Source organism: Alexandromys fortis, unplaced genomic scaffold, assembly GCF_014885135.2.
Source record: "Alexandromys fortis isolate MF-2015 unplaced genomic scaffold, M_Fortis_MF-2015_v1.1 scaffold_6, whole genome shotgun sequence".
Lineage (NCBI taxonomy): Eukaryota > Metazoa > Chordata > Mammalia > Rodentia > Cricetidae > Alexandromys > Alexandromys fortis.
Window position 1 is genome coordinate 4987508 of NW_026067902.1, and position 26792 is coordinate 5014299.

The window sequence follows — 26792 nt, forward strand, 5'->3', positions numbered from 1 at the left end:
AAAAACCACAATAAGACTGAATATGAAGCAGGTCACTGTTACCAAGAAGATAAAAGGGAATAAGAATGCAAACATGGTGTCTTGGTTTTCAAAGGAGCACATCTGTGGTCCCTAACAATGTATGAGGAGCAACTGTAACCGGAGATTGTGTATATTAATAGCAAACGTCACCACGAAGAACTAGGTGTTCATGAAGTAATGAGCATGATGTGGCTGTTCACAGTGTACCTTCATACCCATCCTAACTCGGCAATACTTTTCTTCTAGATGAACAAAGCAGGGTCTAGGCAGTTACTGAGGTGACTCGAACACACATCAGGCTCAGAATTCAATGGCACATGTGCCACGGCAATTTAAATTGCTTCTGTTGAGGAAAACCAGCCATGGCTTAAAGTAACAGATCTTACATAAGGAATATCTTTGCCACTCTCAATCGGGAGGCATCTACACTAACCTGATCAGTCTTACATATTCGTAAAAAGACATCCCCAGACAAAGATTACTGTGAAAACATTTTACTTTTGAAGTCATTCTAGGATACAGTGGGAATGAGACAGAAAAGGAAGAAAGCCTTATAGGGTGCTGTCAAACCAGTTAATGATGAAGTGGGTGGCCTTTATTCTACAGGAATGCTTTAACATTATTCTGCATGCACCTCTGGGTGGACTTTCCTGAGAGGAGGTTCAGGTGTGTGTGATATGTACCCATGAGATCTCATTGATTAGGGTGGCTGTGACTCACCAGACCCTGAGAAGCTACAGAGGATGCAAAGTGACTTCTAACAACGGGGGGGGGGGGGGGGGGGGGGGGGGGGGGGCAAAAGGATACAGACGCTGATTGGACACCGGAACACAGCAGGGGTCCTGTGGAAGGGCGAGGATGAGGTAGTACACTTGGAACTGTTTCTATCTATCTTCATTGACAGTACACATGGAAAGACAGAAAAGAGAGAGGAAAGCACTGACTACCGGAGCTGTCACTGCAGCAACTGGGGCTCTGCTCTGGGCCAGGAAATAACGGCAGTATCCAACGGCAGTGCCCACAAGGCTGCATCATGTCAATTGTTCTCCTTGCTAAGATGATTTCATTTATTGTTTGAGCCTCTAGGAGAAGTCAATGGATAAATGAATAGACTTCATCCCCTAATTTATAATCAGATCTTTATGTCCAAGCACACCGTCAGTTTTGGAGTACCACATGAAAGGCCAGAAGTGATGTTCCTGGAATGTACTTGACAAGTGTCTACCACAGAGGAAGTCCACTGCCAAGCGGTTCATCCTGAAGCAGGTGCCCACCATTTTTTTATGGAGGCCAGATTGTTTTTTCATAGGAAATCACATGATTATTTTGGTGAGGTTTATGATTCATCATCTAAAATATTTCTTAGCTCTGGACTCCTGTTTTAAAAATATCACCGCGGCTTATGTAAATATTTAACTTCCAAACTTTTCATTTGAACTCTGTATAGAAATCTCGAATTACAAGAGAAGGGTATCTACATTTGACATTTATAGAAATGTCAGTCATTGGCACTCTTTCCATGGAGCCCCCAGACTGTTTCAAGTCCTAGAGGAAGAAAGAGTAGCAAAGGGAGCAGGTAGCATAGACAATTCCTCCTTTGCTGCTTCCCAGAAATGACTGAATATATGGGTATAGATGTATGCCACACTCTAGATCATGGGTAAACAGAAAGGGCGGTTATTGCTCAACCAGAAAATGCAAAAGACAGAAGGTAACTAAGAATGAAGTAGGGAATGGCAATGAAGAAGTTCATACGTGCTGCCATTTCAAGCTATTCAAGTCAGGAATGGCAATGGGGCATCAGCTCAGTCCTACCATGCTAAGGCAGGGAGAAGGCCCCAAGGCAGATGGTGCCATGGGGTGTGACCTTCGCTGGCTGCAACTAGAAAGTGCAGAGAGAGCTACCAACCCATAGGATGACCTATTTGAAAAAAATCAAATTAAGAACTCCAAATCACGCCATTCATCAGTATCCATTACATGTGGATTCCAAACCTTAATTAATAGTAATGATAGCAATAAGGATGAAGAGTCAGAAGAAAAGGAAACAAAGAGAAGTTGAAATGGGACTCCCATCAAACTTTAAGACTTTGAGCCATCTTTTGTCACGCATGAATTAGTTGCCGGGGAATTCAAGACAAGCCACAGACAGAAGAATGTATTTGCAAAATTCACAACAGCTAGAACACAAGAAGTATCAACACAAGTGCAGGGGATGTAGCAAGTAACCCAGAACAGAAATGGCCAGTCATGACCGAAAATATGCTCCGTTTCCTGGCAAATCCAGTTAGGGCAGATTAAAACTTAGATACTACAGTTGCATCAGTCAGGCTAAAGTTGAAATGTTTCCTAACAGTGTTGATTGGGGCAGGAGAAAACAGCTTCTCTCACATAAGATTTCATAGGTGTAAACGTTTAAAGCCAAAGACTAAAATGCAAGATGGTATACCTTCCAGGCAGCATTGATACCTGTTTCCCTTGGGGAATCCCTGACCCACATACTCTCAGAGACAGAGCATCAAGCTAGCCACTACTTTGTATCAAAGGAGGTTTGTTGTTGCCCCAAATTAGAAGCAAATACCAAAATTCCATTAATGCGAACTTTCTTACCATTAAATATGTTTGCAATCCAATATTAAAACACAATTGAGCAAGTTAAAAGAAGGGGAGGGACTCATCATGAACATCTCGAAGGCATTCTGTGAAGTCAAAAGTTAAGTTTTCAAGTAGCAAAAATAACATAACAGGATAAAATGAATTTTAAGAAAACAAAATGCAATATTTACACATATTGCACACAAAATGTATATTCAAATTCATGAAAGAAACATGGGAATTAACCAGAAAGATAATACTCATTCTTGACTGAAAAAAGAAAAGAAAAAAACTAGGATTGGGATTATCAGATTATCAGACAATGTTGAAAACTTTTATACTGCTTTACTCTCTTACTAAAAGAAAATTATTTGCGTATTATCTGCATCTAAAGAAATCTGTATCACAGTAAAATAGAATGGTTTTTCCTCTCATTTCTTTTTAAATCTTTGTAATTGTCTTCCCTTCCCCAAAACTTCTCTTTTAGGGAAAGAAGGAAGGATTTATTGAACCATTAGAGCTTCTTAGATCTGAACTAAACTGGTTTTATTTTTATATCAAAATTGGCACAGAATCAGGGCATTAAATTGCAAGACAACATTCTACTGTGTCGCCATCTAGACAGGAGTTTGTGGGTTCTTCTATGTTGACCCTTTTCTCAGATTCACGAAGCCACGTAGATTTTGTGGCTAGCACTCCCTGTGTGTCTGCCAGGGTCCATGTGGTGTATTCTAATGCAGACAACCTCTTTGGGACTCGGCGTGCATAGAAACTTCTTCTCACTCCTAACTTATAAATAAACACACCCTTCTTACATACTCTACACGGAGACCAGAAAAACCACCGTGCTAAAAATAAAATAGCCATATTCAGTAACTCGCTTTTGCTAATTGTATTCAATAAACTTTATAGAAACAACAGGAAGTGGAAAGAGTGTCGAAAATGAGTCCAGCAATGGAACAAAGTATGAACATTTATCTCTAAAGGTGATATTCACAGTCATCTGCTCACACTAACCCAAATATCGTGTCAGTGTTGAACTAAACGCATTTCCGCTCTCTAAAAATGACTGCAAGTTCTGGCTTTCAATCCTGAAGTCTATCATCTGTACTGTCTGTCTTCTTTGTCACCTGTCAATTCTACGGTTACAAGTGGAAGAGGCGTCTGGGTATGGCAGCACTGCATTTTCTGCTGGGGAAAGCCGCAGCTTGAAAACAGTGGCTCTGCTACAAGGTGCTGTGTAATCCTGACAAGAAACGGACACCCATTAGACTCCATGACTATGAGGGGTTGCTTTCAGAGCTACCCAAGACAAGCTCTTATACCAAGGCTCCACTGAGGTGCTCCTTTTTGGTTTGTTTGTTTTTTGTTTTTCGAGACAGGGTTTTGCTGGAGCTATCGAGCTTGTCCTGGACCTAGCTCTTGGCCTCAAACTCAGAGAGATCTGCCTGCCTCTGCCTCCCGAGTGCCCAGATTAAAGGCGTGCACCACCACCACCTGGCTCTTATACTACTCATTTTTCCTGTGAGCACAGGAGGCTTCCAATGATGGCTAATCACGGCATTTCCACATAAGCTGCATGGAGCAAAGGCAGGGCACGCTGGCAGAGGACTTAGAGAGATGAGAAGCATCTTATAGTAAATACAATGGAAGCTTCCCAATCGTGGGAAACAAATGTGTAAATGCAAACGCTAACCTTAAAAGTATTATGTGTTTTCTCTGAGATCTCTGTAACACAGAGGACAGATTCTTAAGACTAACTGCCAAAAGAAAAAGAAACATACTTTAAACAAGTAGTCCTCTAAGGAGCATCATCATAGCGCCACTCAGTCCAGTTGTTCCTTCAAAGGATCTTATACACAACCTCAACTAAAAGCCTGGCGTGCTGCCCTCTGTTTGTGTGCACAGTTTGTCCGGCCTGCAGAGACTCTAATGCATTGTTTACAGTCGTCCAAGACAAAAACGTGGATACATCACTTGATCTGGTTCCAAGACTGGGCTGAAAGCCAGAAAGAAAATGACAAACTTGAAAATGTGGTGAGTTTCTTTTATTATTATTTTCTTAAATCTTCTCATCTTTTAGAGGCTAAGGTATGTGATCATTGACCAAAAAATAAACCTCCAAACTGATAAATGAGGAATTATTAAAGATCTAAAAATCAAAAAGTAAAATTTACCATGTCTTGACGAAGATTAATATCTATAAGAGGAAACACAATAAAGAGACAGAAGAAGTCCCGCCCCCCTTCAACAATTATTTGTTCACATTGGTTATAAACAGCATTGTGACCAAGAGGGAAATGCTGGTATAAAACATGTAAAGATCTTTTCTATGCTGAAAATATGCCTGGGTAAAATATTAGGCTTCTAGAACAATAGAGATGCATCAAAAGCCTCTGTCCCTACCTGCTTCTCTTCCTTAAGCAAAGAAATGTTTATGATTGGTCTTCTGGTGGAGCTTAACTGAGTTGCCATGAATTATTTAAAAACCCTAAAATATCTTCTGTTGCTTTTATGGAAATTTGATTTACAAGTTGAAAAAATCAAACTGACAGTTTGGTCCCTTGTACAAGCACCCAACCTTTAGAAATGCTCTAGGCATTATAAATAAATCTTTCACAAATTTAGCTGTAACTGTTCTAAAAATAGTCTTTAGGAGGGAAAAAAAAACTCTTTCAAGCCATTGTTTTATACATAACAGCAGGAAACCAAACAGAATGTCTTAGCCAATGTGATTAACACACCCAGTAATAAACATGAACATTAAGTATGAAATCTTACCCACACATAACTTTTGACACTGACCTAAGTTCTATGGTTTGTTCCCATATCTATGACCATAGAAGTTTGCAGAACACACAGATAGTAATTAGATGTAGTTAGATGTACTCTAGGACCATCAGGGTAGAATTTGCTTTTTGAGAGATTAGGAGATGCCAGTTTGGGGCTGGCCTTGAGACCAGGTGCTAACTTTTCAGCATGGAAAATTTTCTGGAATAACCCACACTCTCACAATGAATCTGCCCAGGTGAGAAAGAACCTGTGCTCACAAGTGTAAAAAACTGCCCAAGGCAGCCTTAAGCCAATTATCCAAGAACTTTGAATACCTGGGACATAACTAGTTTCAAAAACTAGTATTTGTAACCCATCACACAGTAATTGAGTAACCTGTAGCTGTTCTGCCGCTAATCTGTTAGTATTGCTAGCCTATTGGTTTCTAAATACATTTAGTACTCTCAAAAACAACAACAAACTACCTCTTCAGATAGCAAAACTTAGAGGACCCAAATATTCTATATACTGGGTCTCTTAGATGCCAGTGATTTTTGAAATAATAGCCACTTCCTATGAATATTCTTGTCTAACTGCCCATTAAACCTCAGATAGATTTTATGATCTGCAGGCAGTTTTTAATAATTCAGTATGGAACTATCAACTGGCTTTATCAAAACTGAACTACCGAATTCTTAGTATTGTGGGCAGAAAGCTAATGTAGGAAGCTTTTTGAAAACTCAATAAAAAGGTTAAAGGATTCTAGCTTTAATTTAACACTATTCAAGTTTCCTCTGTGTTGCTATGAGAAACACAATGACCAAAAGCAACTTGAAGGGATGGTTTCTTTGGCTTATGGATTAGAGTATATAACCAATGAAAACCAAGGAAGGATCCCAAGGAAAGGGTCTGGAATCAGGAACTGAAGCAGAGTCCACAGAAGAACACTGTTTGCTGGCTTGATTGTAGGCTCATAGGTTTGTCTACCTTTCTTACAGAGGCAGGCTAGCCTGCCTAGGGATGGTACTGCCTATAGGGGGCCTGACTCCTTACATAAATTGTAAGTAGTAAATAGCCCATAGATATGTCCACAGGACAAAGAAGGAGGCAATTCCTCAACTGAAGTTCCTTCTCTTGAGAAGTGTCAAGTTGACAACCACAATTACCTATCACATGAATAAATTATCAAGGCCAAATCAGAACTGTTAATTGTAGCACAGAGAGAAGAGAGAAAAAAGATTGACTGTTGAACCTTTGCCAATAAGGTCAAAAGGAATTTTTCTCATCGTCTTTCTTCATTTTGCATGGAAAGGGACTTAAATCAATGAACACCCAGGATCGTGCTCACCAAATGCAATCCACAAAGCCTGAGTTCTTGTCTTAAAGAGAAAACAATTATTCTAGGATCTAGTGAAGTCGCCATTTCATACAAGCATCCATGAAAGATCCTAAGACCTTTTGCCTGAGTTTCTGAAAATAGAATCAATAAATACACTGCAAAGGTTCATCCATTAAATCGGTCAGTTATATAGAAAGTAAATAAATACTTTGCAAATAACCAACAGAATAATATAAGGAAGACATCTTATCTCTTACCTTGTTTTGATCTGTCCAGTAAAAGAAAAATCCCTGAGGATCAGTCCTCAAAATAATTGGAGAAACAATAGTGGAGTCCTAGAAAAATGGAAGAAGAAAGCATGCATATCAATTCATGTCCCTGTGGGAAGTTACTGAAGAAGTAATAATTCATAAGTGAGTTTTCCAAGGTTATTAATTATTAAGAAAAGTTTCAAGCAAAGTAGACATGGTAATTTTTAACTTCATAAAATTATTATTCAGAAGACTGACGTGATGACTCATGGGAAAAATGATTGCTGTATAAACATGAGGACCTGAGTTCAAATCCCTAGAACCCTACGTAAAGGCAAGTATGGTAATGGATGAGAGAGTGCGCCTGAGACAATATGGGAGGTGGGTATAAGAAAATCCCCAGAAGTCCCCGGGCCAGCCAACCAGTTGTAAACAGCAGTGAACAATAAGAGACTTATTCCAAAGATGACAGAGAGTGAGGACCGACACCCAGTGCTGTCCTCTGACCTCCACACAAACATCATGGTACATGTCAACACTTGCGAACACACAATCATATGCGCACTCATGAACCAAAAAATTATCAGACACAGAACTGACAGAGTTAAACAATAATTAGAGCATCTCTACCTCACTGGGTAAGGAGGATAGTAATGCATGCATTTATTAAGACAAAATTTTAAAGACATTGGCATACTATGTGTTAGAAAACTATATTAAGATTTCCAAATAATGTTAACACTAACCATCATTATGTATTTCATCTAATTAAGGTTAATTAAAATCCATGCTTGAGGATAATATTTTAAATTACATTTGCTCCATAAAATGATTTTTAATTGTACCAAAGAGAGTAAGCATAGCATTTGAGCATTGCTGTTTCCAAGGTAACAGTAAATAAAGCCATCTTTTGCATATTTGGAAAGGTGCATACAAAATTGTTGCAGATTTAAATTCCATATACGAATCTAAAACATCATAGGCACATAATGCTCTGATTTAGTATACGAGGGTAAGAAGCTAGGCTGCAAGCATTGTGCTATAACAGCCAACATTGTTGAGATGTGTTCTGTTCTCCCCTCAATATATAACAAGACTTACTTCCTGCACACACATGTACAAATACATCAAATATGGATCTTATGGATTTTTAAATTTTAAACAAAACTACATCATTCCCCCTTCCTTTTCCTCCCTACACCCTAATTCCAACCTGTCCCAATTCAAATTCATGGTTTCCTTTTTTTATTTATTGCACATATGTAATATGTGTGTGTGTGCTTACACACACAACCTATTGAGTCAATTTAGCATTACTGGTGTGTATATATATGGTTTGAAGCTGACCACTTGGTATTGGATAATCAATTGGGAGTCTCATCATTGGGGAAGACTAATTCTCAGTAGTAATTAGTTGCCTGTAGTTCTTTGTCTGGGATCCCATGAGATGTTCCCCTCCTACATGAGCATTTTAGTGGTGAACTGAAGGACTCGGGTCTTTGCAGAAAATGCATTTTTGCATTTTTCTTTGTCTTTGAGATCATAATTACATCATTTCCCCCCTTCCTCTCCTTCCACCAAGCCCACCCATATATCCCTCTCTGTTCTATTTCATGGCGTCGTTTTTTATTAATTGTTACATGCATACATTTTTATTCATGTATGTATATACATATATATATATATCCCTAAATATAAACTGCTCAGCCTACATAATGTTCCTCAAATGCATATTTTCAGGACTGATAATTAGGTATTCGATGGCCAACTGTTGTGCTCTTCCCTGAAAAAGGCAATACTTTCCACTCTCAGCATTCCTTAGTTGTTCACAGTTCTTTGTGTAGGGTTGAAGGGACTTATCTGCCACTTTGTTACTGTTGTTGTTTTGTGTGTTTCTTTCTAAGACTGTATTATAATTGCAATATTTCTTCCTTTCCTTTCTTTCTTCCAAATTCTCCTATATACTCCTCCCTACTTTTCAAATTTCATACCTCTTTTTTAAAAATCAATTGTTATTGCATGCATGTTGTAGAATAACCTTTTTGTGCACTGTGAAGATTTGGTCTCGTTGGTTTAATAAAGAGGTAAATGGCAGTAGTTAGGAAGAAAGAGGCTAGGTAGAACTTGCAGATAGGGAGAAAATACTGGGATGATGAAGGGTGGAGTTGCCAGGAGACAAAGGGAGAAGCAAGATGAACATGCCTTGCTAAAAAAAAAAAGCACTGAGCCATGTAGTAGTACACCGATTTAAAAAAAAAAATGGGTTAATTTAAGTTGTAAGAGCTAGTTAGTAACAAGCCTAAAATATCAGTTAAATATTTATAATTAATAAGTTTCTGTGTGATTATTTGGGAGTTGGCTGGTGGGAAAGAAAATTACACCTACACATGCATATATAATATACACATTTATATACACAATAAATAATATATACTATATATGTATATACATATATGCAATTATATAGAGAATTATATACTACTAAATATACTCTGTTGAGTTCATATAATGTTACTTGTATGTATGTTTTCAGGTTGACTTTTGCACTAGCCAATAAATTGTTGTGCTCTTCCCTAGGGAAGACAACCTCTCACACTTCCTGCTTTTCTCTGTTGCCTGTTGTTTTTTGTACAGGGTTTGAGACCTCATGGGCTTTTCCCCACCCAGATTGAAATATCTGTTGTTGTCATCCTTGTCCAGCTCACATTTAGGTGGTCTTGTGAAAACATAGTTATTGCAAGAGACTTTACAAGCACTGATTTACTAAACCAGCAAAATCCCTAACAATCTATAAACATTTGTCCTTCTACCCATAGATAAGTGCAGTCTTCACACTTTTTAGTGAAACTTCATTTTCCACAGACAGAGACCATTACAGAAAATCACACACACACACAAAAAATCAACAAACAACAAAAAAGTCAAGCCCTCTCCCTATGGATACATATAGAAAACACTCCTGCATGTAGGACTCATGCAGAGAAGGGGTGGAAAAACTGTGCTGTGATGTTGTGTCTCCCAGGGCTAGAGAGGGGGTTCAGTCATCTAAAAGCAGAGTTCACAACCAAAACACCAAGAGTTTATGCATCACTAACCACCTTTGTTTTCCTTTTATTGATAATAGATTTTTCCCCTCACATAATATATCCTGATCACAGTTTACACATCATTTTACTCCTCCTAGCTCCCCCCTCCCATCTGGATCCACTGCCTTTCTGTCCCTCATTAGAAAATAAAGTAGGCTTTTAAGGGAAAATTATTAAATACAATACAATAAAATAAAATATAATAGTTAAAAAGCTAACATGTTGGAGTTGGACAAAACAATCAACCAGAAGGAAAAGAGCCCAAGAGAAGGCACAGAAACAGATCTACTCTAAGCACCAATAAATCACATAAAAACATTCAACTAGAAGCCATAATATATAGACAGAGGACATGGTGTAGACCCATACATGCCTGCCTCAGTTTCTGTGAGTTCATATACTAATCATATTGATTTAGAGGACCTCAATTTTTTTGGTGTCCTCCATCCTCTCTGGCCTACTCTGCCTTGGGGTTCCTTAACTCTGAGGGAAGAGATTTGATGAAGACGTCCTGTCTAGGGCTGAGTATTTGAAAGTCTCTCACTCTCTGCATATTGTCTGGCTATGAGTATCAGTATTTGTTCCCATTTACTGCAGAAGGAAACTTCTCTGATGATGGCAGAGCAAGGCACTAATTTGTCAGTATAACAGAATGTCATTAGGAGTCATTTTATTATTACATCTACTTTTTTTTTTAGAACAAGAGTATTCAGTTTTACCCTAGGTCTATGGGCTATCTAATCTCAGGTTCTTTGTCATCCAATCTTTGCTGGGTATGGGATCCATCTCCTGGAGTGGACCTTCACTCAAATCAGATGTTGGTAGGTTACTCCCACAAGCTTTGTGCCAACATTGCATTAGCATATCTTGTAGGTAAGACACCAATGACATGTCAATCCAAGCTTTGTAGATGGACTGGTATTTATGTTTCTCTTTTGGTAGTACGCAGAGTATCTTCATGTACCAAAGATGCTAGAACATGGGATGAAGGCTCTATGTAAGCAAAAGTTTAACTTCTCAGCATTCAATGAGTTGTATACATGTTGCTTTCAGCAATGTGCCTTGCCATTAGTTTGTGGAGAGCTGTCTTGGCAACAGCCTGGATTGTATGGGAATTCACATGAATTCCCTCTGGCCAACAACATTGGGTTTCATCTGAGTTTGGCAACTTTAATTAAATCATCATCACATATGTATTTTAGGAAGTCACTTCTGTATTAGGTTTCCATACTATCCCTCAGATGGCCCTTAAATTTAGCTGTCTCTCCTTGTATTTCCTCCCTCATCACCCTCTTCCCTTGCCCTTCCTATTTGGTCATCCCATTCCAGATTACCATTCATCCATAACTATCTAATCTAATTCTATTTTCTAATGAGCTCTATATGTCCCCCCTAGACCTTTATTTTAGATCTAACCTCTGTGGTTCTGTGGATTATAGGTTGGTTATCATTGACTAAAAAGCTTACATCAACATATAACCAAATAACATATTTCTCTTTCTGGTTCTGGGATAACCCACTCAGCACGATTTTTTTTTCTAGTTCAATCCATTTACCAAAGAATTTCATAGTTTCATTCTTTTTAACAGCTGAGTAATATTCTATTGTATAGATGTACCACGTCTCCCCATCTGTTGAGTGACATCTAGCTTGCTTCCAGTTTCTGGATATTATGAATAGAACAGCAACGAACATGGTTGAATGAATGTCTTTGTGAGAGAATGAAGTGTCATTTGGGTATATGCCCAAGGCTGATATAGCTGGATCTTGAGGTAAATCGATTCCCATTTTCCTGAGGAACTGCCACACTCATTTCCAGAGAAGCTGTACAGCTTTGCAGTCCAACCAGCAATGGATGCATGTTGCCCCTACTCTCCGTCTTCACCAGCATGAACTGTCACTTTAATTGATCAGACCAATTCTGGTGGGTGTAAGATGAAATCTCAAGTAGTTTTTATTTTCATTTCCCTGATGAAGATATACAATACGTTAAGTATTCCTTGGCCATTTGAGTGTCCTCATTTGAGAATTTTCGGCCTAAATCTGTACCTCATTTCTTTTTTAATTTGGTTGTTTGTTTTCCTGTTACCTACCCTTTGAGTTCTTTATATAGTTTGGCTAGTAGTACTCTAATAAATGTAGAATTGTTAGTAAAAAAATCTTCTCCCATACTGTAGACAGCTGATTTATCTGAACTTCAGTGTCCTTTGCTCTACAGAAGCTTTTCAGGTTCGTGAGGTCACATTTATTAATTGTTGATCTTAGTGCCCATGCTAACAGTGTTCTGTTCAGGAAGTTACTCCCATGCCAGTGAGTTCGAGGCTATTCCGCTCTTTCTCATCTGTCAGGTTCAATATATCTAGATTTATGTTAAAGTCTTTGATCCAATGGGGTTGAGTTTTGTGCAGGGTGATGAATATGATTCTATTTTTTCTTCTTCTACATGCAGTGCTCCAGTTTGACCAACATCGTTTATTAAAGGTGCTGTCTTTTTCCAGTGTGTATTTCTGGGTTCTTTACCAAAAACCAGAAGTTCATGGGTGTTTGGATGTGTTGCTGGGGCTTCAATTCTATTCCATTATTGGATGTGTATCTTTCTGTGTCAATACCATAAATTTTCATTACTATAGCTTTGGAGTACAACTTGAAATTGAGAATGGTGATACCTAAAGTACATTAAAAAAAAACCAATTCGGGATTGTTTTAGCTATTTGGGTTTGTGTGGGTGTTTCCATATGAAGCTGAGAATTATTTTTTGAATATCTATTATGAATTGTGTTGTAATTTTGATGGGGAATTCATTGAATCTGTAGATTGCTTTTGGTAGGATGGCAATTTTTACCATACCAATTCTACCAATCCATTTTTCATCTTCTAATACTACTTTCTTCAATATCTTAAAGTTCTTATCATACAAGTCTTTCACTTGAATGGCTAGAGTTACTCCAACATATTTCATATTATTTGTGGCTGTCAAGAAAGGTGTGGCTGCCTTGATTTCTATCTCAATTCATTTGTCTATCTATATGTGGAAGATTTACTAATTTCTTTTCTTTTCATGGTCCAGTGTTCAATTCTTTTTTTATATAATTTTTTTATTGAAAAAAAATTTCCGCCTCCTCCCCGCCTCCCATTTCCCTCCCCGTCTCCCTTTTTCCTCCCCCTCCCTCCCACTCTTCTCCCTCTCCCCCCACTCCTCTCCCCCTCCCTCTCCAGTCTGAAGAGCAGTCAGGGTTCCCTGCCCTGTGGAAAGTCCAAAGGTCCTCCCCCCTCCATCCTGGTCTAGGAAGGTGAACATCCAAACTGGCTAGGATCCCACAAAGCCAGAACATGAAGTAGGATCAAAACCCAGTGCCATTGTCCTTGGCTTCTCATCAGCCCTCATTGTCTGCCATATTCAGAGAGTCCGGTTTTATCCCATGCTTTTTCAGTCACAGTCCAGCTGGCCTTGGTGAGCTCCCAATAGATCAGCCCCACTGTCTCCGTGGGTGGGTGCACCCCTTGTGGTCCTGACTTCTTTGCTCATATTCTCCCTCCTTCTGCTCCTCATTGGGACATTGGGAGCTCAGTCCAGTGCTCCAGTGTGGGTCTCTGTCTCTATCTCCATCCATCGCCAGATGAAGGTTCTATGGTGATATGCAAGATATTCATCAGTATGGCTATAGGATAGGGTCATTTCAGGTTCCCTGTCCTCAGCTGCCCCAGGAACTAACTGGGGACATCGCCCTGGGCACCTGGGAGTTTTATGAACTTGCCTCTTAGAACCACTTTCATTATGTCCCATACATATAGGTATGTTGTGGATTCATTTTCATTCAATTCTAGGAAGCCTTTACATCTTTTTCTTTATATCTGCCATGACCCATTTTTTATTGAGTAGTGAGACATTCAGTTCCCAAGAGTATTTAAGTAGCCCATTGTTTCTGTTGTTATTGATATCTACCTTTAATCCATGGTGGTCAGATAAAATGCAGGGTGTTATTTCAAATTCCTTGTGCTTGTTAAGAACTGCTTTGTATCCATGTATGTGGTCAATTTGGGAGAAAGTTCTATGACCTACTGAGAAGAAGGGATATTGTTTTGTGGTTGAGTGAAAGGTTCTATAAATATCGGTTAGGTTCATTTAGTTTTTAACATCAGTTAGCTCCAGCATTTCTCTGCTTAGTTTTTGTCTGAATGATCTGTCTATTGGCAAGAGCGGGTTACTGAAACCACTACCAGTTTGCAAGGGTCAATATGTGATTTAAGCTGTAGTAGTAATTCTATTATGAATGTGTATGCCTTTCTGTTTGTTCTATAAATATTAAGAATTGTAATGTCATCTTATTTGATTTTTCCTTTATTGAGTATGTAGTGTCCTTCCCTATTTGTTAGGATTAGTTTTGGTTTAAAGCCCATTTTATTAGATATTGCATCATGTCTTTTTATTAGATATTAAAATGGCTACAACAGTTTGCCTCTTAGGACCATTTGCTTGGAATATCTTTTTCTATTCCTTTATGCTGAGGTGATGTCTATCTTGATGGTAAGATGTGTTTCTGCAATGCAGCAGAAGAATATACCCTGTTTTCTCATTTATTGCTAGTCTGTTTCTTTTTTATTGGATAAATGAGACCACTGGTGTTGAGAGAAATTACTGAGCAGTTTATTGATTCCTGTTACTTGGGTTATTTATTTATTTTGGTGTTCTGGTGGTGGTGGAAGTGGTGGTGGAGGCAGCGGCATGTTTACCCTCTTTTGAATTGCTCATCTGGGATTATTATTATGTGTAGTTAACTTCTTCAGGTTGGAGTTTTTCTTCTAATGCATTCTATTGGGCCAGGTTTGTAGACAGATATTGCTTAATTTTTGTTTTATCATGGAATATCTCATTTTCTCTATCTATAGTGATTAAAGGTTTTGCTGGGCATAGCAGTCTGTCTGTCGTGCGTGTTCTCTTAGAGTCTGTAGAGTATCTATCCTGGCACCTGGCTTTTAAAGACTCCATTGAAAAGTAAGGTGGTTACTCTAATAGGGCTGCCTTTTTATCTTTCTTGGTCTTTCTCCCTTGAAGCTTTTAGTAGTCTCTCTTTGCACTGTTTTTTGATTATGCTGTGCCAAGAGGACTTTCTTTTCTGGTCCAGTCTATTTGATGTTTTGTGTGCTTCTCATCTCTTTCTTTAAATTGAAGAATTTTTCTTCTATGATTTTATTGAGAATATCTCCTGTGCCTTTGACTTGGGTGTTTTCTCCTTCTTCTACTCCTACTATTCATAGATTTAGTATTTTCATAGTGTCCCTCATTTCCTTGGATGTTTCATGATTTTTTTTAATTCAGTATATCCTTTGACCAAGGTATCCATTTCTCAAGTTTCCGATGCCCAAGATTCTCCCTTCCATTTTGTATATTCTGTTGGTGAGGCTGACCTCTGAGGCTCCTGTTCTAGTTTCTAAATTTTTCTTTTCCACATTTCCCTCAGTTTGGGTTTTCTTTAATGACTCTATTTCCACTTTAAGATCTTCAACTGTTTTATTCATTTCCTTCCACTGTTTGTCTTTTCATAGATTTCTTTGATGAATTTATTTGTTTCCTCTTCACCTACCCCTATCATATTATAAAGGGTATTTTAAGGTATTTCTCTTGTTCTTCAGCTATGTTGCAATACTCATCGCATGCCACGGTAGGGTTGCAGGGCTCTAGTGGAAACATATTGGCCTGGCTGTTATTGATTGTCTTTTCATGCTGGTGTCTAGACATCTGGGTTTGGGAAGATTATAATTGTAGGTGCTGATATCTGGTCTTGTCTTTATTGGGTGGATGTTTTGCTCTTGGTTTCAGTTTCCTCTTTTGTTCATAGTGGAGTGTGGTGGCTGCGTTGACTGGCAGGAAATTCTTCTGGGATCCTGAGACATGTGGCCACTAGAGGTTCCAGGTAAAAGGTCTTTCTAGGTTGGGAGCTGACACTTAGGAATAGGGATGGAGGGATGCAGAGGAGCCTTGGGAGGGAGGAAAAGAGGGTGTTCTAAGAGAATTTCTTAATCCCCTGAGAACAGAAGCACAAAGTGAGAAGACGCCTTAGCAAGTGGTCTGCTACAGAGCTAGGGAAGAGACCTGGGGACTGGATTGGATTGGAATAGGTGAAAATCTGCAGTTAGCCTATCTGCTTCCCTGGCTGAAATTCACATTTTTTTTTTCTGCAATTTCATATATATCCTAAGCATAGCAAATCCTTACCTCTGAGTAATCAAAAGATGTTGTCACAAAAGCGTACAGAGAACTTAGGGAGAACTTTGGAAGGTTTTATTGTTTGTTCAGGGTAGGCAGAGCAACAGTAATAGATTTTCATTCCCTGTAAGTTTAATTTTAAGAGCTCAGCACTGGAGGCTGTGCACCTGATTTCCAATGCCTCTCTATTCCCTTTCTCAGTTCTTCACGGTGCAGGGATAGAAAGGCATGGGTACTGATATGTATCTTCCAAAGCTGCAAGCATCAAAGAGGATGATTTTAGTAAGGCACCTTCACAAATACATGCATGTCACATAACAATGTTTCCTATAAATATCAGCATATTTACAAACAAATGTTGGCCTAGGACGTGAGGTGAAAGCACCTATTGCTCAATCCCAGGAAACTGAATGTGATCCCAAGAACCCAAATCTCTAGTCTTGCATGCGTACGATGAGGCTGAAGACAGAGCTAGAATTGATCAGAAGCTTACAGGCCAGTTACCCTGGAGTCCTCGTCAAGTGAGACACTGAACTTCAGCAAGATCAAAAGCTGAGAACCAGCTCCTGAATGTTATTCTCTGACCTCTACAAATTCACCTTGGCAAACAAGTGTGTGCACAAACACAAAAATAATAATAACTAAAAATTGTGCTGAAGTATTAAATGGAGGTTTAATATGCATTTTACTGAGCAAAAAACAGTTGAAACATAAAATTTATCACAGCTAAAATCCCAGTCGAGTGGCATTTCATTTACACACACTTATATTACCATGTTGTACCACCACCATCCCCTGGCAGAACCACTTCATCTTCCCAAACGGAAGTGCTATAACCATTGAACACTATATGCTATTTCCTCCTTCTATAGCCCTGGAACTATCGTTCCACTTTTTGTCTCAAGAAATTTGATTACTCTATGTAATTCCTATAAACGGAGGCATGCAATGGCATCCTTTTCTGCCTGGCTTATTTTACTTAGCAAAATATCCTCTATGTTCATTCATGTTATAACATTGTACAACAGTCTTCCTATTTAAGGCTCCATATTATAACTGCACCATGTTTTATTATCTACTCATCTTTCAGTGGGCCTTGAGTAACTGGCTTTGGTAACTGCAAACAATGCTGCCGTGGATAAAGAAGTGTGGACATCCCCGTAAGACTTTACTTTCAACTACTTTCAGCAGATACCCAAAAACTGCTGGAACTGCCGGCTCATGTGTTAGGTCTATCATTATTATCTTGAGGCAATCAGCATCCTGTCTTATTCTGATATTCTTTACATATTCTTTTTTTACATTTTGGATTCTTTTGTAATTTTTTTAAAAGAGAAAACAAATAATCTTTTTTCATTTTACATACCAATCCCAGTTCCCACTCCTTCCCCTCCTTCCATTCTCTCCCCTTTCTCTCTCACCCCACTCCCCAACCACTTCTCCCTACTATATCTAGACCCTCCCTACTATATCTAAGCTAAGCAAGGTATTCATCCAAAGAGAATGGGGTCTTTAAAAATGTATTTATATTATGTGTACAGGTGTTTTGTCTTCATGTATGTCTGTGAACCTCTTGCGTTTCTGTTGTCCACAGAACTCAGAAAGCAAAGGTGGATGTTCTAAGACAGGTGTTGCCAACAACTGTGAGCATCCATGTAGGTGCTGGAAACCAAACTGGAAGAGCATCCAGTGACCTCAACAGAGGAGCCACTTCCCCAGCCCCTTTCCACACATTCTTAACATATAGCTTGGAAAATTATCTTTTAAAAGAATTGCACTGGCACATGGAATTTCAGAAAAAGTCGAAAATTTCAAAATTCCTTAAAACTTAAATGCCAAAAAAAAAAGAAGACATTTGGAAATAAAATTTGTTCTTAAAATGCAGAAATAATTCAACACTGTTTTAGGCATCTGTGAGATTACAAGTATGACAGTTCCCAGATACATTTGCAGACATGTTCCATCACCTGCTCTTCTGGAGGTGAGAAAAACAAAAGCCTTGGTGAGCTGCACAAAGCACATCGTCTAACTTCCGGACCAATTGGCATTAGCCTGCAGGCCATTTTCAGGTCACCTCCTCTTCTTTTCAGAGCAATGGACAAGAGTCCAATAAAAAATCGTGGTGACAATTCACTGCAAGAATCTTAAAAATTAAATGTTAAAGTTAAAAGGCCAAAATCTACCAAATTTAGATGCTGGGTCTCTGTCTTAGGCCTCTTTGCTTTGTTCAGATACTACTGATTCCAGTTTACTGGTTCTCCGTCCTGACCCCGTGTTTGGTTACAGGTCCTCAGTAACCATCTGTCTCAGCTTCATGCCCACATCCTCCATAATCAAACTCACACATTCCAGAACCGACTGGAATTCAGCACTTAAGGCTTTATCTGCCTCAGAAAACCCCAAGTCTTCATTTTCAGTTCCACTTACTACATAGCTACAAAAAAAAATCTGTGTTTTCCTCATATCTCCGGCAAGATGCTACATATTAACTGTCAGAATATGTGCCTGGGAGTGACATCTGAAACACGTGGTCATATTTGCACTCCCTAAGGATATGATTCTTATGTCAGTTGGCTACTCTAGAATTGGGCCAACCCTTAGAAGGTATCATCATTTGTTTGCTGATTTCCGTTCCAGTTTGCTTTCTGTGGCTATGGCAAAGACCATGACTAACGCTACTTGGGCAGAAAAGAATTTATTTAGTTCACAGGTTACCATCCATCCTTGAGGGAATCCAAAGCAGGAACTCAAGGCAGGAACTGAAGTAGAGAAAATGGAGGAATGCTGTGTATTGGCTTTCTCCTCATGACTTATTCAGCTTGCTTTCTTATACAACCCAAGGCTAAGTGCCACAACCCAAGACGACCTTCCAAGGGGTGGCGCCACTCACAATGGGCTATGCTCTTCCACAACAATCATTAATTTAAAAAAAATATCCCACAGGTCTGCCTACAGTCCAATTAAATGGAAGCATTTTCTCAATCAAGGTTCCCTCTTTCCAGATGACTCTAGCATCTATCCAGTGGACAAATATCTAACCAACACAGGTATTTTTTTCATTATTCTCTCTATCAATATCAATAGCATGCATATTCCATAACAACAGTTTTGAAATTCTAAGGTACACCAGATGTACCAAACTATTAAAATGGATTATTGGGCCCTTTCCAAAAAGTCACTAATAAGTGACTTTTCACTATGTGTGGTATGTTATCTGGGAATCCACACTTCTAATAAGTTCACAGAGATGCATGTGGTCTAGAGTCGATACTTGGAAAATCACAGTGGTGGGGCTTTGGGTCAGGAAGACAATGACAACCTAGGCGCTGCCCACTATTCGGGTGACAACTCTCCAGCCTTGTACTCACAAAGCAGGTCATGCTGGATGGACCTACTTGTATCTGTTGCACACATATGCACATATTCCCCCATGCACACACATAAGAAGTCTCATATGGGTCACAATATATTTCTATGAGCCAGTGCAGCTACAAACCCTATGGCAACACCATGAAAACTTGTTTTTTTTTAATCTGATAATCTTTTCTAGAGATTTTCCATGTTTGCTTTATGTCTAAGTACTGAAAAATAAAAACTACTTTTTACCAGGCTGAGGTAGGCTACAAGTTGACCTGTGTCTCCTTCCCTGCAATATGCCTGAAGGACTCAAAGCATGGTCTTATTTAGAGATAGGGTCTTTAAGGATCTGATGATGTTAGAAAGTCTTCAGGGTGGGTGTTAGTCCAAGATGATGAGTATCCTTGCAAGAAGAGGAATCTGGGGCACAAACACAAACTGAAGGAGACAGAAAGAGAAACCAGCTACCTGTAAGCCAAGAAGAGAGGCCAGAAACAACCCCTTCCCTCTGGCTCTTAGAAGAAAACAAGCTTGCAAAACGTCTGCACTTTCAGTTTCCAGAAGCAGGAGGGAGATTCCTGCTGCAAATCTGTGCTCCTTCCTTAGCACAGCCCACATAAACTGATAAGAAAATCAGCAGAAGCCTCACGACTAACTTCAGCCACCAGTCCCCTGACATCCTGGCTCGTTCGTTAGCCCCCATCTGAGGTCTTGGCCAAGGCTGAGCACAGTTCTGGCTTCATGGTGATTCTCATGTTTTCATGTCACAGCAAGAGACACATGTGACTAGACTCATGAAATTCTAAAGGTACCAATACTGTAAAATCAACCCAGGCACAAAAACCCTGCAAAGCTCTACAGATATTGCCCAAGATGCATATTAGGTAGTGGTAGAGAGAAATATGATGATAATGTATACTGGGATGAAAAAGCTATGCCAAGAAAGGAGAATTCTGAGACAGAATTTCAAACATCAACAATACAATTGTGAATATGAAATAAGAACATTATAAATTTAACCTAGGATGTCATATTCACTGCCTTTTTTCCTTGCCATAATGAAATACCCAATGAAAAGCAGCTTGAAGAAAAAGGTTCATTTGGGCTTACGGTTTGAGGTAATACAATTTATCACAGTGGGATGGCATGTGACTAGCAGCTCTGTGGTGGTCAGAGAATATGGTACCCACACGCTCACATCTCAGAGAGTCAGAGATAGGGAGTCAGAAGAAGAGCAAATCTATAGCCCTCCCAGGTATCCCATGATATCTACTTCCTCTAGTGAGGCTCCCTCCCTAAGGTCTCACAACCTCCATAGTTAGAACCACTATTGGGGACCAAATGTTCAAACATAAAAGCTTGTAGGAGACACATGACATCAAACTATAACAGATGTGGAGGTAGAATGCTGAATTAGCATAACTGAGGCAGAATTGCCATGAGAATCATCACTGATGGGTGTTTTCCTCCAGGGCTACAAGAAGACTGGAATTTCTCCCCCCACCAAAAAAAAAAAAAAAAGGCAAGTAGAGAGCTATGTAGCTTCATTCAGAACAGAAAAGGGAACCAGTGAAGAAACTTACTCTTAACTGAGAGGAAATAAGGAATAAAAATTCCTTTTGACAGACCATGTAGAAAAAACCAAAAGCATGATTCTTTAAATGCCACACAATGTGTGTCAGACACTGAACTAGGGAACAAAAGAGAAGCCTAGGCCTCCTGTGTTCCACCTAGACTCTAATTATGTAGCATGTTATCAGACAGGAAAACTGATCTTTTCAATACAGCTCTGGTGGGTATCAAGTAACCATCCTATTTGGCTTTAATTTGCAATGATGTATCACCAATGATGCTTGTGGTGGGCAGGGACAAAGAGAGAGAGCGAGGCAGGAAAGGGGCCTGATACATTTTAAATCAGTGAAGAACAGAGCATGTTATTTTAATCAGTGGTTCTCAACTGGGGGGGGGGTGGTTTTATAACTCCGGAGACTGCTAGAAATATCTAGAAACAATTTTAACATCACAACTCTGGCCTCTATTGGGTAAAAGTCAGATAGGCCACTAGGCATCATATACTACAGGCCAGAAGCTCACAACAGTATTCCCTGGCCCCAAATGTCAGGAATGTGTGCACAAGAACCTTGTATTTAATAGCTTCCTATTGACTCTATGTGTAAAAACTTCCCAGGCCAAAGCACTACACAGGCAGGCTCCTGCTACCACACATCACTATCTGAGCCACACTCCCCTTTTGCTTGTCCCGCTTCTCTCCATCAAAGTCCTATGGTCTTTGACTCCTTGCCGTATCCCCACATCCTCTTTTATGGGTGACACAAATCCTGTCTCTCATGTCAAGTCCTACATAGTGCGCAGGTCTTCTCATTAATAAAATGTATCAAAAAGAAACTCCTTCCATATTTTTTATAAATATGTGTACCTTTTATTTTCTGTAACAACCCAATTAGAATAAAATGATTCCTTTGATTGACAAGTATCTATCTCCTCCACTTGCAAGTAAATTCCATGTGGATAAGAACAAAAACATTTATCATTATAAATTCAAAATACTGTGATACCTTTTAAAATGTATCATCATAATTAAAGCTTGAATATTATTGATGTGAAAGGATTTTTAAAGTGTACAGTAGAAAAAGATGCTACGTAGACTCCAACCAATATTACTAGGAAGTAGGGCCTGAACTTGCCAGAGGCCACAGCAAGAAAACTTTCAAAGCAGTGATTAAAAATTTCACACCAATGATAAAGGCCAAACAAGGCTTTGGAGTGCTGAGAAGGAGTGAGTAGATGGTAAGAGATGGGGAATAGAGGTTACATTCTCAGGGCTGGGGGTGCAACTCAGTTGGTAGACAGCTTGCACAGCAAGCCTGGTCACCCTCAACTCTGTGGTGCTACCCAACTCTACTCCTAGCTCTGACATGTTAGAGGCAAGAGGATTGGCGTTCAAGGGCAAATTCTGCTACACAGGAAATGTGAGAACGTTTGCTCTTGGAGAGGGAGAGAGAGAGAAAAAAAAAAAATCTTCATTGAGGGGGGAGAAAGTGAAGGAGGAAAGAGAACTGGAAAGAGAACTGGGAACATCGTGATGGTTTTATGTTCAGTATATGGGGGCTAAAGGTTTTGCTTCAGTTTGGACAGTCAATTGCACCTAAAAGCCCATGTGTTAAAATCCCCATGCCCTGAGTGAGGCTACCAGGAGCTGATGGAGCCTTCAGAAGGTAGGGACCTATTGGGAAGTGTCCAGAACTATGGGGCCTTTCTCTTTTACTTGCTGGTAATGGGAAGATCTGTTTTTGGTTTTGGGTTTTGTTTTTGTTTTTTTTGTTTGTTTTGTTTTTTTTGTTTGTTTGTTTTTTGACATTTCCTTATGACACGTGAGCTGCCTTGCCCCCAGGACCAAAAGACTAAAAGCTCTAAAATTATGAGGAGAAATAAATTTCTCCTGATGAGTTGATTATCACAGATACTTGGTATTGTAATGGAAAGCTAGCTAATTAAGCATATCAATTGGTATGTTATTAGAAGAGACTGAACAGAAGGGAAGCAGATATTGTCAAACGACAGGTGGGCCAGGGACAATGATGATGCCTAGAGTCTCAGAAGCCTAGGGAAGGAGGCTGGCTGTGAAATGAAGACCGTGGACTTGCTTCTAGGGCTAAGAGTATAGAAGCAAAGGGTGCAGGCCCAAGTCCACACTGAAGTTGGAGTAGGAAGAAATTTAGTTGTCTGATAACTTTATTGCTTCTGTGAAGAATAACTGATGCCACTGGAGATTTTATTTTAAATAGAAATTTAGATCTGTAGGTTTGTATTATTATTTCCCTCATTTTAGCAATGAAAGTAATATAACTCTCTCCCTGTGAATCATTCTCGCGGCAGAATGCTTTCAGACACATCAATCTTTTATTTCCCTATAATTCTCTACATTTAGGAATTCTGTGAAGGGTGATTTTCATTGGTTATATGGATGAGCATCTCAAATAAAATGTTTTTTTTTAAAAAAAAAAAAAACAAGAAACTGTGGTGATAGTCACAGCACAAGCTAGATCAGGTGGCAAATGCCTATAAGTAAGATAGGGGAAGGCGGGAAGACAGTGAGTTCAAGTCTAGTATCTGCTACATAGTGAGTTCAATGCAAGTCTGAACTTGAGCCAAAGACAGCAGGACTTTGTCAGAGTTTAACGGGACAGAAACCTCTTTGGGATTCTGATCACAGAGGGGTGAACACAGGTGAGTAATCACTCAACAGAGCTGGAAAGGCCAACGCAGCAAGCTGTAGATGAGTCTCCATGAATTACTCCAGCCCCTTTCAAAGGCAAGAAAGGATGCTGAGACCCAACACACCAATTCAGTTAAAGGCTTAACTAGCTGATAACGGCCTCTATGGGGCATGATGAACTCTGACCCAATGTGCCAGCTTTTCAGCATCTCACAGAACTGCAGAAACAATACAATGTAGGAAGTTGGCCTCTTCCACACCCTTGACTTCCAGGATTCACTCCTATCTATCAATTTAATATGCAGTCAGACTCTCAGCCCCAAGGCATTCTGGCACATGGAGTTTAGATGCCCATTTTGGTACAGGAAGTCCTACCAAGAGTGTGTGGGATGGATGCAAAGGCTCAACCACATTCAACTGTGCAAATGCACTGTTTACACCAATCACTTTTCTTGAATCAGCTGGACCATCTGCTGACCTGCTCTGTGTACCTTATTGCTCCTTTTTAAACTTATATAGCCTCTTCTATTACATGAATAAAAGTTAATTTTCTGACATTAATTTTGTAGGTAAGTCTAACAAAATGATTTTTTTTAAATAGCAAAACCATCTCTTTGAGTCCTCCAGGCTCCAGTGCTGTCCCATGATATACCCCATGTCCAGTCCAGGTGACAAAGTTTCCTTCGCTCACTGATCCCTTTTCCCCTGGACTTGCTCATAAAACTTTGAGGCAATAAAATGAAACAAAACACTGTGAACTGAGAAAGCCCTGGAAATGGAAAACAGATGTAGGATGTTTTTAATTCTCATTTAATAACAACTACTTATTGTTCTCATTTTATAATAGTCTATTTCCCAATCTATGACATTTTAGCTTCTTGGTAGATGTATACATTTAGTCAATGTCAATTAATATGTAAACTCAAACATTTTTCAAGAACACAAAATTTTTCAAACTAACACATGAAAAGAAAAAATGAAATATTAGACCTTCTAAAAGATCAAAGGGGACTGGGGAAGGCTCTTGAATAGCCAGCATTCTTTGTATCCTTTTTCAGCTCTTTTTCTTTATTCTTTCCTCAAGAATTGAATGTGTCCTTAGGATCCTATGAGTAAATAAATGACTTCAGCAATGTGTCTCCAGGTCCTTTGCGCCAGAGACAGAGGCCATCCAGCTCTGATCAAGGAGTCAAATGTTGTAAATCTGCAGTGCATATGGGATCTGTGATATGAAAGGCTCCAGGAACCTAACGCTAGCTCAGGTAACAGGAAAACTGGTGTTTTCAGCTAGCAAGGATTTGCATTTAAGTGCAGACCCACAGCGCCAGGCAACAACTAGCAGTAGATCCCCTTGCAGTTCTGCTACAACTTTACAACTCACAGTTACACCAGACACTTTGGAAAAAGACACGTTTAACTACAGGTTACCAGGTTTACCATTAAAAAAAAAAGCAAACTGTTCCTATTCCAATTATGCATTGCCACAGGTAAGTACGATCTGAAGCAATTTATTGATAGGCTACTTTCAAGGGAAAGAGATTCTAATAGCCAGCAAAAATTAAGCTAAGGCCCTGGGAGTAAACAATATCTGCATCTGGTGTTGGGAACGGGGAATGGTCTGCAGTTAGTGCAGTTCTATTGGTACCTGGGGTACCAGTGAACTGTTCCCTTTAAAAATGGTTAGTTTGTATTATGCGAATTCTTCCTTAACTTTTACATGCTATAATAATAAAAATAAAATACTAAATTACAAAAATGAAGGCTGGGTACAGCCAACTTCACAGTGTCTGATTAGCATATTATAGTGACCCCGAATTCAATCTCCAGCACAGAAACAGAAATGAAGGGAGGGAAAAAAAGAAGGAAGAGAAATGTATCCTGACAGCTGCGCTCTATGAACCTGCTGAGCTGTGCCAGCAGCTGCCTGTGTGCATTACTCTCCCGGCTAAATTCCTAGAGCTGTGTTTCCTCCTGTGGGGCATTCTCCACACCTGCTACACTTTCCAGGCTCAGCCTCGGGACAGATAAGGACCTAATCAGGGGCCATCGACGCGAAGGATTCGCCACTTTTGTTGTTGCTGTTGGAGATAGGGACAATTTCGGCAACAATAAAAAATGCTGTAGGCTGGAGAGGTTTGGTTTAGTTTCCATTCAAAATAAAAATAGCTGTCGTAGATTAAAAACGGGCATAGCCATCGATGGACTTACCAGTCATAAAAAGCTACCCAGAGGGTAGGGATGGTGTTAAGAATGGACTCTGTCTTCTCAGGCTTGCCAGTGATGATGTCCCTAGAGAGTATGTTAGTGACAAGTGACAGCTCTGTGGACGATGATGCATCAGAACACATGACTTGTATTTTTTCTTATATGCATGCTACACTATGATGCCAACCTTAGCTTACCTTCTTCATCTCTCACTTAGAGAAAAGGATACTTTTGTATTTATTTAGATCATTGTCATTACTGGTTGTCAACAGAAAAATCAGAGTGTCTTGACTGACAATGAAAGACATTTGAAAGTATTTTTTAAATTTTTATTCATTTGACATGTGTGTGTATGTGTGTACACGTGCACGAGCATATTATGTGCATCATGTGCGTGAAGAAGTAAGCCTGTGGGGGCTGGAGAGATGGCTCAGAGGTTAAGAGCATTGCCTGCTCTTCCAAAGGTCCTGAGTTCAATTCCCGGCAACCACATGGTGGCTCACAACCATCTGTAATGAGGTCTGGTGCCCTCTTCTGGCCTGCAGGCACACACACCGACAGAATATTGTGTATATAATAAATAAATTTAAAAAAAAAAAGAAAGAAAGAAAAGAAAACNAAAAAAAAAAAAAAAAAAAAAAAAAAAAAAAAAAAAAAGAAGTAAGCCTGTGGAGGTCAGAAGAGAGTATCAGAGCCCCTGGAACTGAGTTACAAACAGCTGTTA

The 26792-nt window shown here is 39.4% G+C and overlaps 1 protein-coding gene across 2 annotated transcripts in view; it reads right to left on the bottom strand.

Annotated features, from left to right (window-relative positions):
- Positions 1–26792, bottom strand: part of Plcb1 (phospholipase C beta 1) — a 675692-nt gene that overhangs the window by 642430 nt on the left and 6470 nt on the right. For both annotated transcript variants that reach the window (XM_050132255.1, XM_050132262.1), the window contains exon 2: positions 6985–7062. In XM_050132255.1, coding sequence (XP_049988212.1) covers positions 6985–7062 — 78 coding nt within the window. The remainder of the gene's footprint in view (positions 1–6984; positions 7063–26792) is intronic.